The sequence below is a fragment of the Bos mutus genome, chromosome 2 (assembly GCF_027580195.1).
Source record: "Bos mutus isolate GX-2022 chromosome 2, NWIPB_WYAK_1.1, whole genome shotgun sequence".
NCBI classification, from domain to species: domain Eukaryota; kingdom Metazoa; phylum Chordata; class Mammalia; order Artiodactyla; family Bovidae; genus Bos; species Bos mutus.
Genome location: NC_091618.1, coordinates 3,140,315 through 3,154,646, shown reverse-complemented (window position 1 = coordinate 3,154,646; position 14,332 = coordinate 3,140,315). Strand labels below are relative to the sequence as shown.

Below are 14,332 nucleotides of genomic sequence, written 5' to 3'. Positions count from 1 at the left end.
AGTGTGTGAGTACACAGAGCCACACCCATCTGTAATTAGGGACAATCGTGGCACCAACATTAATGAGTTCAAAACTGAGATGTTTGTTGAGGAACAGGGCACAGAGTGTGTGAGTACACAGAGCCACGCCGACAACATTCCCCAGGGGCCCCAGGCACCCCCATCCTCATTTTTGTATCTGGTCTTTAGGATACAAGATGAAGAAGCGTGTTGGGGCCATTGAGGAGTTCACATTTCTGCCCCTGACGGAAGGCAGGCAGCTGCACATCACCATCGCCATCACAGGATGGCTGGCATCTGGAAAATACCGTGAGGACCGGGGGCAGAAAAGGATGTGGAGCGGGCGGGCGTTGGCTGAGCTGGGTCTGCTGCTGTGGGCCAGACGCTGCCTAGGCTTTTGGCCAGTGTATGTCTGTAGGGGTGGGGTAGGAGAGCCCCATTTTTCAGAGGAGACTGAGGCTCAGAGTGGTGAGATAACTTCATCCCATAGTCTTCCCATCCATCCATCCATCATCCATCCATCATCTGTTTGTCTACCCATCCATCTACCCACCCACCCACATCCATCTGTCCATCTAACCATCCGTCTATCCATCCATCATCCATCTGTCCATCTACACATCCATCATCCATCCATCCGTTTGTCTATCTGTCCATCCATCCACCATCCATATAACCATCCATCCATCCATCCATCCATCCATCATCCATCCATCATCTGTTTGTCTACCCATCCAGCTACCCACCCACCCACATCCATCTGTCCATCTAACCATCCGTCTATCCATCCATCATCCATCTGTCCATCTACACATCCATCATCCATCCATCCGTTTGTCTATCTGTCCATCCATCCACCATCCATATAACCATCCATCCATCCATCCATCCATCATCCATCCATCATCTGTTTGTCTACCCATCCATCTACCCACCCACCCATATCCATCTGTCCATCTAACCATCCATCCATCTATCCATCCATCATCCATATATCCATCCATCCGTTCATTTATCCGTCCGTCCACCCACACATCCACCCATCAGTCCATCCTTTCAGCAGGCTTTACAGAGCACTGAGCACACTCTGCCAGGCCCTAGGAATCCAGTGGTGAGCAGCACAGTCATGGCCTCTGCTCCCGTGGAACATATGGTCCGAGGCAGGAGACAGATCACTGAGCAGAGAATCACAGGGACGCTGTATGCGCAGCACAGAAGGGGAAGCACAGTGTTCTGGGGAGTGAGGGGAAGTCACCAGAGGAAACTTTTTAGGCTAAGGACTAGCTGGGGATTAGTCAGGTAAAGAAGAGAAAGCAACGAATACCAAGTTAAAGGGCAGCGTGTCGAAAGGCCTGTGGTGCCAAAGAAGCACAGGATGGCTGGAGCAGGGGGCTGGGAGACAGGAGTTTGGGGGGGCCACATCATGTAGGAGCGTGTGAGCTGTGGCCAGGGGTTTAGACTTCTCCTCAGAACAAATGGAGGTTAGCAGGGGACTTTTTAGCACGAAAGTGAGAAATCGGTGCACTGGCTGTGTGACCTCAGGCCATTTCCTTAACCTCTCTGTGCCTTGGCTGTTTCATTTGCAAGGCAAAGCAGATTATCCTTGCCTTTCAGGGCACTCACAAAGATTAAACAAGGTGACCTGTAGACGATTTTTAGTGACATTCCACAAGCATTACTTAGTTCCCTTTGCTGCTGTAATTTGAACATGTGTGAGTTGGGGGACTTCCAGCCAGGGTGGCCCTGAGGAATAAAAGTCAAGGTCCGCTTCCTGCTGGCTCACTGTTGCAAGTGCCCACGTGAGGCTCAACAGACAGGATGAGCCAGGTCATCAGCCCAGGGAGAGAGCAGGGTGAGCCCGGGACGCTGGAGCATCCCAACCAGATACCCACGCTCAGAGCCTGGGGGGTTCCCGGGGAGAAGCCACAGTTCTTCTGAGTGACATAGCAGGAAGCAGGCGAGAAAATGCCCAGGCTCTGTTGAGAGGCTTTACTGGGCCCCAGAGTATTACTGGTGAGGCTCACCCCGGCCAGTCCCTGCACAGCAGTCTCTGGCATTGACTGAGCACCTAGCACCCTGAGTCAGGCATTTCACCCACACGCTAGGGGCCTGATGTACATGACCTCACGTGACCCTTTGAAGTAGAGCTGTTCTTTCCCTGATCTGGATGAAGAGGAAAGCTAGAGGGGTCCCATGGCAGACAGGCGGCACAGCAGGATTCCACCCCAGGTCTCCTGAGCCAGGGGTCACGGGTTCCTCTTCATTTGTCTCATGGCACGGTCTGTGCCACGGAGGGACCACGATAGGAAGTAAGGACGAAGGGTCTCGAGTGAAGCAGTTGGCAGCTCTGACCAGTGTGGAAAGAGAATCCTTTATGGTTGTTCTACCCCCTGGCTGAGTTGGCTCCAGATCAAAGTCAAGTTCGTCTGGGGGGTGGGGAGGAGGAGATTGTCTTCAGCGCTCTCCTCCAGCAGCCTAGTGCAGTATGCGCCTCAGGCAGAGGGGGGCGGTTATAAGAAATGCAGCCGAGCTAGACGAAGTTCTGGAGGGAAGTATCACCTGCCTCCTCGACGCCAGGAAAGAAGTCTCTTATCCTCGCAGGCCTGCTTCCGCCTGTGACGGGGACAGATGGGCTTTCTTGGGTCTGTCCCTTTATTAGTAGCATTGCACGTAATCGTGAGAGCGGCCTAGTAGCTCGCTGCTGAGCCAGGCATCCTGCATGCACTGGCTCACGTAGGCCCTCACGTCGAGCCACAAAGACGGGCATCGTTATCACCCCCATTTTACAGATGAGGAAACCGAGGCTGATGAGGGCTGCCCAGAGTCACCTTCTAGTCAGGGAACAGGGCACGGCTCACCCGCTTTCTGTCTGGCTCCATGGCCCATGTTCTTGGCCGCGGGGTGATAGAAGGCAGGAGAGCGCTTATAGTTTACGTAATGCTTTTCACGCAGCCTATCAGGCGGTCCCCGTGACCCCGGTGAGTCAGATGCCCTCTTTCCATTCTGGCACCTGCAGAAACCGAGGCTCAGAGGGCAGTGTGCCCTGCTGCGAGCCTTGGGACCAGGAAGCTGCCCGGCTGGGTGCAGAGCCTGGGCCAGCATCACAGCCCACCACGCACACACATACATGCACACACACACACACACACACACACACACACATGCATGTACACACTTGCACACATGCATGTACATACACTTACATGCGCACACATACACACATGTACACACGTACACACATGCATGTGTGAACATTCACGTACTTGTTTACACACATGCACATGCACGCATATGTGTACAGTACATACACATGCAGCCTTACATACGTGTGCACGTGTGTGTGTGCACACACACACACACACACACAATCTGCCCACATCCTCTCTCAGAGCTGGCTGTCTTCTCCTCCATAACTAAAGACAGTTAACCCCTGAGCTGCTGCAGAGCTCTGCCTGGGTCCCTGCAGAGAGGGGGAGCAGCCCCTCAGGGGTCTTTGTCAGCAAAACTCCCATCGAGGCACCTGGCTGAGCCGGAACCCAGAGGCAGTGGGAAGCTGTCTCCTCCCTCCCTTCACTCATCCTGCTTTCATGAGGCTTTGCAAATCGAGCGCTTGGCAGACAGGCTGCGGGAGAGATGGGCATCAGACGAAGCAAAAATAAATGGACAGTCATGGGCCGTGATGAGAACTCAGGGCAGGAAAGCGCAGGATATGTGAGACCCATCAGAGGGCCAGAGGGGATTCCCTGGAGATAAGGCAAGCAGGCTGGAAACTCATAGAAAGGTAAGGATGGAAGGTCGCTTGGGCCACAGGCAGAGATGCACAGGGCTTCTCTGTGCTCCCACAGTCTGCAAACCAGCGACTCCATGAGGTTTGCACGGTCCTCTCCCTCCCTGGGCTGAGGGCTTCTTATCTGGGTGGCTCAGCCTCCTGCATTGTAAAATGATATAACATTATCCCTTGTAATTGTGGGGCTCCATTTCCGAATCTATGTCGAGGGTTAAATCAGAGAGTCCATGAGAAAACCCTTAGTGCAGAGCTGCCCAGTGCTTGGTACCTGCTCACTGCACATTCCTGCAGTGACCAGGGTCTGCATCTTCAGGGTCAGGCTCCGGGCCTGGTGTGGTCTAGGTCCCCGGTTAACATCTGTATAGGAATGAAACAGTGAACAAAGAGATGGAATCAAAAGCATGTGTTTCCAAAGGGCAACATGATGAACAATGAGGCTGTAAGGAAGGCAAGGGCCAGGTCATGGGGGGTCCTAAGTGTCCTGCTGGAGAGGGGCCGCTACCCTCACATCTGAGGGCGGACCGGGAGGGAGGACGGGGCCAGCGTCGTGGTTCTCTTCTCCTGCTTGGCGCCGGGCACATGGCGCTACTGGCATCACCCTCCCATTTCCAGTCCCTCGGTGAGAAAATTTAGGCTCAGAAAAGTCAGGGGAGCCAGCGAGCTCACGGCAGAGCTGGCCTCAAAGCCCTCCGCCCCCAGTTTGCAGACTGTCCCCCAGGTGGTGTGAATGAGATGCGGCTGGTTCAGGGAGCGAGCCTGTGTGTTCCTCTCGTGGGCCCTCAGCGGCTTGATGCCAGAACTACTGCAGAGGGCGAGGCAAGAGCCCTTTACATACGTGGTCATTGGAATGCTTAATTCTTACGGCTACTCGGTGACAGGAGATGAGTAGTAATCTCCCCAAGGGGATGAGTAGTAACCTCCCCACTGGACAGCTCGGCAGAGTGAGCTCAGCAGGGGATAGTGGCCCCTGGTGCTCCAGGTCACTAACGACCTTGCTAAGGAACGCAGGAACTGGGTCCTGAAGCCCAGCCCGCCCACTCAGGCAGCCCCGTGCTCCATGTGGGAGCACACCCGCTCCGCTGCCTGTGCTGCCCGTGGGCAGGCTGGTCCTCCCGTCTCCTCCACGAGGGTGAGTGGGCCTTGGTCCCGCTGCCCGCTGCTGCCCGTGGGCAGGGCTGGTCCTCCCGCCTCCCCCATGAGGGTGAGTGGGCCTCGGTCCCGCTGCCCGCTGCTGCCCGTGGGCAGGGCTGGTCCTCCCGTCTCCCCCACGAGGGTGAGTGGGCCTTGGTCCCGCTGCCCGCTGCTGCCCGTGGGCAGGCTGGTCCTCCCGTCTCCCCCACGAGGGTGAGTGGGCCTCGGTCCCGCTGCCCGCTGCTGCCCGTGGGCAGGGCTGGTCCTCCCGTCTCCCCCACGAGGGTGAGTGGGCCTTGGTCCCGCTGCCCGCTGCTGCCCGTGGGCAGGGCTGGTCCTCCCGTCTCCCCCACGAGGGTGAGTGGGCCTCGGTCCTGCTGCCCGCTGCTGCCCGTGGGCAGGCTGGTCCTCCCGTCTCCCCCACGAGGGTGAGTGGGCCTTGGTCCCGCTGCCCGCTGCTGCCCATGGGCAGGGCTGGTCCTCCTGCCTCCCCCACGAGGGTGAGTGGGCCTCGGTCCCACTGCCCGCTGCTGCCCGTGGGCAGGCTGGTCCTTCCGCCTCCCCCACGAGGGTGAGTGGGCCTCGGTTCTGCTGCCCACTGCTGCCCGTGGGCAGGCTGGTCCTCCTGTCTCCCCCACGAGGGTGCGTGGGCCTCGGTCCCGCTGCCCGCTGCTGCCCATGGGCAGGCTGGTCCTCCTGTCTCCCCCGCGAGGGTGAGTGGGCCTCTGTCCCTGCCTGTCGGGGACAGTGGGGGCCCCCTCCAGCCCAGACAGGAGAGACCCCACCTGCCCGCGCTCTCCCCAGGCACGTTCAGCGCCCCTTGGGCTGCCCTGGCCCGCAGCCGTGAGCAGTACTGCCTGGCCTGGGAGGCCAAGTACCTGATGGAGCTCGGCAACGCCCTGGAGACCATCCTCAGCGGTCTTGCCAACATGGTGGCCCAGGAGGCCCTGAAGTACACGGTGTTGTCTGGTGAGCCTCCCCTCCCCCGACCAGCGGCATGCCCACCACTCCCAGGCCACACTGGTTCTGTGCCTTTGCCTGCCTGAGGCCCCCAGGGAGTCAGGCACTGTGCTGTTCCCTCGGTGCCCCTGTCTGTGACATGGTTATTATGGTCTTCATGGGGAGGAAATAGACAAACAGCCCATCACGTTATCACCTAGTGTATCAGTTAGTAAGTGCTGTGTAACAAGCCACCCCACAACCCAGTGACTTAAAATAGCAGTCATTTATCACAGTAGCTCAGGAGCGTTGGCTTCCTTTGGCTGACTTTTGCTGGGCCTGCTCATGCATCTGTGTGTCAGCTGGCCAGCCAGGTGTCGGCTAGCTTTGTCTGGGGTGACCAGGGTGACCGGGCTCTGCTCCATTCGTCTCTCCTCCGCTCCTGGAGTCGCAGGCTAGCCCACACCCCCGGGAGAAGTGTGTCAAAGGCACAAGTCCATTTCACGCCTCTCATCCAGCAGCATCTCATTGGCCAAAGTGGGTCAGGTGATGGAGCCTAGCGTGGACGGGCAGGGGGTGGGGCCGGGGGCGCTGCAGGGTTACGGGCAAGGTGGGAGGGATACAGGGTGGCGTGATCGATTGGGCCATCTCTGGAATCCCACCCGTGGCAGATGCTTGAACCTGAGATCTAGTCCACGTATCAGAAATGTGTGAGCTTCCCTTTTCTTCCGGGCTAGTGAGCGGTTTGGCAGCACTTGGGAAACTTACAGACCCCAAGTTAGAGACTGCGGGCACTCACTCAGCATCCAGTAGCCAGCCAGTCACTTCCCTAGGAGGACCCCCCACCCTCACCCCCACTGCCTTCATCACCTGTTCCCCTCCTCCCCAGGCCTCGTGGCCGCCCTCACCTGGCCAGCCTCACTCCTCAGTGTCGCCAACGTCATTGACAACCCCTGGGGCGTGTGCCTCCATCGATCGGCGGAGGTTGGCAAGCACCTGGCCCACATTCTGCTCTCCCGGCAGCAGGTACCCAGGACTGGCTGGAGCGGAGGTGGGAGGGAGCAGGGGAGCTGACTGGTGGGCGGATGTCATACCTCAGACAGCCCACGTCGGGGTAGCCCAGTGGCTTTAAAGGGTCCGCACTGCTCCACCAGCTCAAGTCACAAAAGTGTCCTAGGAGAACTTGTCTGGCTTAAGACTGCACTTCTCTGCAGGGGGCCCAGGTTCCATCCCTGGTTGGGCAGCTAAGGTCCCAAATGATGTGTGGTGGGCCCACGCCCTGCAAAAATATATCCTAGGATGGACCAGTAAGAATTACTGACTGTGCCTCCCTAGCAAGTAATCAAGTGAGGACTGAGTGTCAGAGGCCTCTGCAGGTGTGGTCAGGGTCAGCTCTTCCTTCGCAGATGTCTACAGAGCTACACTCTGAGCACGTCTCCAGCGGTCCAGATACCACATAAAACCATCAGGGTTCCGTCCACATTCCAGACAGTCAGAGGCAAGAAGGTACAAGTGAAAGCCCAGGAAGATCCCACATGCCCTGGGGTGGCTGAGCCGGTCGCATCCCTTGGCCAGGACTCAGTCCTGAGGCCGTCCCTGGCTACAGGGAAGTTGGAGAAACTTAGTTTTTGGCTGGGTAGCTGTAGGGGGTGGGGGGTGGGGGCAGAAAAGCTCAGGAGTTTTGCTACCAAGGATGAAGGGAGAGTAGCTGTTGGGCAGTGACTGGCAGCCTTGACTGCAAAGTTCCTGTGGAATTGGAATATGATTCAGTGGAGGGACTTCTGTGGAAGTAAATGGAGGTGGAACAGCAAGGAGCGGATGCAAGTATTGGCCCAAAAAGCAAGGGAAAAGCGTAGAGTGCTGAGCCCGGCTGGTCCAACGAAACTCGCCTGCCCTGCCGTCTGCTTCCGTGTCTGTAGACCCTGTACTCAGACCCCTCTCCTGACCTTCTTTTCCAGGTTGCCGTTCTGCAAGTTCTTTAGTCAGAAAGTTCCTCTGTGCATCTAACTTGGAACCCCCCATTTCTCTCTTTATGTGTTTTTTGTTATTTGGCTGCCTCGGGTCTTCACTGCATCATGTGGGATCCCTCATCGAGGCACGCAGACTCTCATTGCGGTGCGCAGGCTTAGCAGTTGCGTTGCACAGGCTTAGTTGCTCTGAGACATGTGGGATCTTAGTTCTCCAACCAGGGATCAAAGCTATGCTCACTGCATTGGAAAGGATTCTTAACCACTGGACCACCAGGGGACCCCATGGACCATAACCTACCAGGCTCCTCTGTCCATGGGATTTTCCAGGCAAGAATACTGGAGTGGGTTGCCATTTCCTTCCTCCAGGGGATCTTCCCGACCCGGGGATCAAAACCGGGTCTCCCCCCATTGCAGGCAGATGTTGTACCATCTGAGCCACCAGGGAAGCCTTACCAGGGGAATCCCTTTTTATGTTTTTATTATTATTATTATTGTGGTGAAAGTCACATAACGTAGAACATACTGCTTTAACCGTATTTAACTGTCCAGTTCGGAGGCGCTAGTACATTCACATTCTTGTGTAACTCTCACCATCATCCATCTCCTGAATCTTTCACCTTCCTAGACCGAAACTCTGACCCCATGAAACACTGAGTCGACCGAAACTCTGACCCCATGAAACACTGAGTCCCGTCCCCCCCACCGCCCCCCACAGCCCCTGGATCTACCGGGGTCCTTTCTGACTCTATGGATCTGACTCTTCCAGGCCCCTTGTATAAGGAGACTCAAACAGCACTTGTCTGCACCTCCTGTACGTTGGAATGCATCGTTCAGTTCAGCTCAGTCACTCAGTTGTGCCCAACTCTTTGCGACCCCATGAACCATGGCACGCCAGGCCTCCCTGTCCACCAACAACTCCCGGAGTTTACTCAAACCCATGTCCATCGAGTAGGTGATGCCATCCAACCAGCTCATCCTCTGTCGTCCCCTTCTCCTCCCACCTTCAATCTTTCCCAGCATCAGGGTCTTTTCAAATGAGTCAGCTCTTTGCATGAGGTGGCCAAAGTATTGGAGCTTCAGCTTCAACATCAGTCCTTCCAGTGAACACCCAGGACTGATCTCCTTTAGGATGGCCTGGTTGGATCTCCTTGCAGTCCAAGGACTCTCAATGCATTGTTAAGGTTAACTGAATACACGTCCTACAACAGACGGTACCTCCCCCCAACCCCGTGCTATACAGTAGGTCCCCTCATCAGCCTTCCATTCCAGACACAGCAGTCTAACGTACTGTCTCCTCTTCTAGTCTAAGGCCAGCATTTCATACCCCGCTTTCCTCTCTAGGGACAGAGCAGTCCCCCTGCTCCACGTCACCCTTTGCCCTCTTCTCCATCGCATCTGGGGGTACCTCCCGCCCCCTCTTCCAGCTCCAGAAGGGCCCCCTTCACTGCGGTCATTTGCCGCACACAGGTAGACGGGGAAGGAGAGACGGCTGCTGGGCAATGGTGTGAGATAAAAGGGAATTAACCCAGTGAAACACTGCCTGTCAGCCTCAGAGGAAGCCGGTTCCCGAGCAGGTGCCCTCCTGCATAAACGCCTCTCCTGATGGAGACATCAGAGCCCGGGGTCAGGAACGGGACAGCCACCATGCATGAAGCGCAGGGCAGCCGCTGACAGGTGTGCAAGGGCCGCCGTCATCAGGGCAGCCTTTCTGGAGCCGCTGTGCACACCTGTGTCCCTTCTTCCGCAGGGCCGGCGGCCTGTCACCCTGATCGGCTTCAGCCTGGGAGCCAGAGTCATCTACTTCTGTCTGCAGGAAATGGCTCAGGAGAAAGGTAAGGCTGGCTTGTTACAGGTGAAAACCCTTCCTGAGTCCGTCCCCAGGCCGGAGGCTCCACACCGGGGACCTCAAGTCTTGTGACTGTGTTCCCAGATCTTCGTTAAAAGCTTAAAATAGTTTGAAAAGGAAAAAATAGTTACTTGGAAAATCGTATATTTCTTCCATGTGTAAATTAGAGTGGATGTGAGATAGTCCTACAATAATGGCCTTAGTTTTCTGACGTGGTTTTTTTTTAAACTTACTGACTTATTGATTTTGGCCATGCTGGTCCTCGTTACTGCACGCGGGCTTTCTCTGGTTGTGGCTTCACTGACGGGCGTGGGCTTCTCCCTGGGCGGCTTCTCCTGTTGCAGAGCACGGCCTCTACAACATAGGCTCAGTAGTTGTGGCGACGGGCTTAGGTGCCCCGAGGCATGTGGGGTCTTCCCAGAACAGGAATCCAACCCGTGTCCTCTGTGTTGGCAGGCAGATTGCTAACCCCTGGACCGCCTGGGAAATCCTGATGTGGGTTCTAGAGTGGGAGAGGAGGGGGTGGGAGGGCTCTGAAGTTGGGGTGTTGGCAGGGCCGCGTTCCCTCCGAAGGCTCTGGGGGAACCTCCCCTCTTCCGGCTTCCAGTGCTGTTCGTACTCCCCGGCTCGTAGACGCGACGTTGCACTCATGCCTCATCCTCGTCACCTTCTGCTTTACGTCTCCTCTTCTGCCCTAAGGACAGTTTTGGTGCCTTCAGGGCTACCCGCTCAAATCCAGGATGACCTCGTCTCACGTGCAGGCACGTGTGTGCTCAGGCGTGTCTGACTCTTTGCAACCCCATGGACTGCAGCCCGCCAGGCTCTTCTGTCCTTGGGATTCTCCAGGCAAGAATACTGGAGTGGGTTGCCCTTTCCTCCTCCAGGGGGTTTTCTTGACCCAGGGATTGAACCCACATCGCCTGCATCTCCTGCATTGGCGGGTACATTCTTTACCACTGAGCCACCTGGTACCAATTACCCGTGTGTGATTTAATTTCTTCTGCAAAGACACTTTGTCCAAGTCAGGTCCCGCTCACAGGTTCTGAGCGCGTATCTCGTTGGGGGAGGGGGCGCTGTTCCACCCACTACAGACACCTGTGGGAGCGTGGCATGCCGTTCAGTGATGTGCTTTCAGCGTGGAGGCAGTGGAAAGCCTGGATGCCTCTGCCCCAGCCTCAGGTGGGTGAGGCCTCCAGGACTGAATGCTGGCTTGTGACAGATCTGTCAGCCGGGGCTGCCGCCCTGGGGGTGGTTACAGAGGGTGAGGTGCAGAGCTCGGGGCACTTGGGGTGGTCTGCTGCTCTGCAGAAAGGATTCCTTCTCTGGATGGGGCGAGTGACAGAGAACTGTCAACGATCTTTAATCTCACACACACTCTGTTGGTCAGAGCAAGTGACGGTCAAACCATACAAGCAGGACTTGAGTGTTAGTTGCTCAGTCCTGTTTGAGTCTTTGCGATCCCAAAACAAATTGGATTCATTTCCATTGACCACTCTGTCCATGGGATTCTCCAGGCAAGAATACTGGAGTGGCCTGAGCATTCCCTTCTCTGGGGGTTCTTCCCGACCCAGGAATAGAACTTGGGTCTCCCCCATTGCTGGAGGATTCTTTACCCTTTGAGCCACTGGGGAAGCTCAGATCAGCAGGGTGGAGCAGTGCATTCTGTCCACAGTGGAGGGGGAAGGGAGCCAAATGGTGGACTCTGACTCTGGGGTTTGGAGGGCATGGGCTTTGCCAGCCTGAGACCTGGGTCTGCAAAGACCAGCCTCTTCCCAGCTGAGGAACCTGGGTTGGGTAAGGATGCAGCCTCCCTATGCGTCCATCCCTCCATTTGCAACAGGAGGTTCACGTCACCTCTGGGCAGCGGCAAAGGGCAGAGAGACCATGGCAGTCAGGCCACCGGCAAAGTGCTGGCTCCTGACCCTCCCCTGGCCTTCAGGCTGAGGTGTCCCTGCCGGCGCAGGGGGACCTTGCACCCACCCCTGCTCTCTGTAGTTGCTACCCCCACCCCAGGAGGTTATCCTCCTCTGTGCCATCATCATCTTGCTCCTTTCCTGGTCATCCATCCCCAACCCATGCAGCAGACCATCCGCCAGGCTCCTCAGTACCTGGATGTACTCAGTACTCCTCAGTACTGAGTACCTCAGTACTCAACAGTTGTTGAGTCACTCACTCGTGTCGGACTCTGCGCCCCCGTGGACTGCCGCACGCCAGGCTCCTCTGTGCTCCGCTGTTTCCTGGAGTTTGCTCAAATCCATGTCCATTGAGCCTGTGATACTACCTAACCATCTTATCCTCTGCCACCCCCTTCTCCTCCTGCCCTTAATCTTTCCCAGCATCAGGGTCTTTTCCAGTGAGTCGACTCTTTGCATCAGGTGGTCAAAGAACAAGGCCACCTGGACGACACGGTCTTATTAACAGGACCGATTCTCAATTCAGAGGAGAAAGGCATACCTTTGGCTCCAGTGAGCATAAATTACTTGTTAGCTTCAGAACATTAATACAAGCCAACTCTTCAATTCCCCTGCTGAACAAATTGGATTCATTTCCATTGACCACTTGGCTGAGGCCATCAGAAGTGAGATCGATTGTCAGCAGGCTTTGGCAAGTGAGGCTGGAGACTGGGGCGAGGATGATGTCCTGCCTCTCCGCCTTTGCAGGACTGGTTCCCAGAGCAGCTTCCTTCCGGCCCCTTTCTGGTCACTGCTTCCCCCCTGAACCTTTGCTGCCGACCGATAAGAACTGGGGCTCTGGTATCAGGCGGACCTGGATCCAGGTCCCAGGTCTGTCACTGACAAGCTGTGGGACCTCGGGAAAATCACTCAACTCCTCTGAGCCTCAGCTTCCTCATCTGACGTGGGGTTTGGTACACTCATCTTGGAGGCTCCTGGAGAGATTAAAACGAGACCGTGAATGTGGAAGTACCTTCCACAGGTTCAGTTCAGTTCAGTCACTCGGTCGTGTCTGACTCTTTGCAACCCCATGGACTGCAGCACGCCAGGCTTCCCTGTCCATCACCAACTCCTGGAGTTTACTCAAAACTCATGTGCATCAAGTCAGTGATGCCATCCAGCCATCTCATCCTCTGTCGTCCCCTGCTCCTCCTGCCCTCAATCTTTCCCAGCATCAGGGTCTTTTCAGATGAGTCAGTTCTTCGCATCAGGTGGCCAAAGTATGGGAGTTTCAGCTTCAGCATCAGTCCTTCCAATGAACATTCAGGACTGATTTCCTTTAGGATGGAGTGGTTGGATCTCCTTGCAGTCCAAGGGACTCTCAAGAGTCTTCTCCAACACCACAGTTCAAAAGCATCAACTCTTCGGTGCTCAGCTTTCTTTATGGTCCAACTCTCACATCCATATGTGACCACTGGAAAAACCATGGCCTTGACTAGATGGACCTTTGTTGTCTGCAGTTTAGGTTCCATTAGTAAACACCTGTTCCTCTAAACTCTAACGTGAGGGCCTAGGGGAGCTATGGTGAGCATTGAGTAGGTAGAAAGTGAAAGTGAAAGTCGCTCAGTCGTGTCAGACTCTTTGCGACCCCATGGACTATACAGTCCATGAAATTCTCCAGGCCAGAATACTGGATTGGGTAGCCTTTCCCTTCTCCAGGGGATCTTCCCAACCCAGGGATCGAACCCAGGTCTCCCGCATTGCCGGATTCTTTACCAGCTGAGCCACCAGGGGAGCCCACGGTGCTTGTCATTTTACGTCTACTTTCTGGCACACGTATTAGATCCTGAACTCCAGGTGGACAAGGTCTGCCTGTGGCCCACCATCTCCCTGGCACCCAGCACGTTTGAGAGCTCAGGGAAGGGCAGGGAACTTGACTCTCAGCGAGAGAATCAAGCGTGGACTGATGTACTCAAGAGCCAGGTGCAGACTCCCCCTGCGCCAGGGGCTCAGTCTCCCCATAGCCCCTGGGGGAAAACTGAATGAGGCCACACAGAGGAGCCACTCGGGTGCTGAGAGCTGGAGCCAGGATCTGACCCCAGGGCGCCGGGCTTTAGTCCTAACACTGCTGTACTTTGCCAGGGGAGTATGGGTGGGAGTCCTCCAGAGGCCCAAGGGGGGAGGGCATTCCAGAGGCCCAGGCCGGCAGGACAAAGGAAGGGCTCTCAGCGTGTCTGGAAACGTTGAGTCCGGTGTTCCTGCAGCCTGTGAGAGGGGCATTGAGCTGGAGGCGGGTCATGGTTAGGACAGGAGCCCCGCACAGGCTGAGGCGTTGGAACTGATGCTTAGGCACTCGGCCTCTGAACTGTGGGGCGAATGAAGAGCTGAGCAGGTCCTGCAGAGGGAGGCACTGGGGGCAGGGCGGGGGGTCAGCCCCGGACAGCCCGCGGTTCACACCCACACACTCCCATGCACACATTCCCATGTGCTCACACACATTAACACACAGAGCAGCAACTCAGCCAGCCCCAAGGACCTGTGCCGCCCCCATTGCTCTCTGTCCAGGGAGGATTTTAAAAATAGAAGGAACTAGGATGGGAAGCTTCCCAAATAACAAGAGTTTGATCGAATCTGAATAGAAGCCCTGTGCTCAAAAGCACAGCTGGTTTTGTCCCCACCCGATCACCTCCTAAAGGAAAAACTTGAAGCCACAATGCTCTGAACGAGAATCGTCTCCGTCAGCCTGGGGGTTTTCCCTCTGGCAACA

General features: G+C 56.1%; 1 protein-coding gene across 8 annotated transcripts in view; it reads left to right on the top strand.

The window, feature by feature from the left end:
* TMCO4 (transmembrane and coiled-coil domains 4) overlaps positions 1 to 14,332 on the top strand; it is a 110,547-nt gene that overhangs the window by 51,708 nt on the left and 44,507 nt on the right. For all 8 annotated transcript variants that reach the window (XR_011466751.1, XM_070382205.1, XM_070382186.1 and 5 more), the window contains 4 exons: positions 190 to 309; positions 5,723 to 5,887; positions 6,747 to 6,883; positions 9,575 to 9,659. Coding sequence is in view for 7 of the 8 variants with exons in the window: in XM_070382205.1 (XP_070238306.1) it covers positions 190 to 309; positions 5,723 to 5,887; positions 6,747 to 6,883; positions 9,575 to 9,659 (507 nt within the window). In the remaining variant the exon portion in view is untranslated. The remainder of the gene's footprint in view (positions 1 to 189; positions 310 to 5,722; positions 5,888 to 6,746; positions 6,884 to 9,574; positions 9,660 to 14,332) is intronic.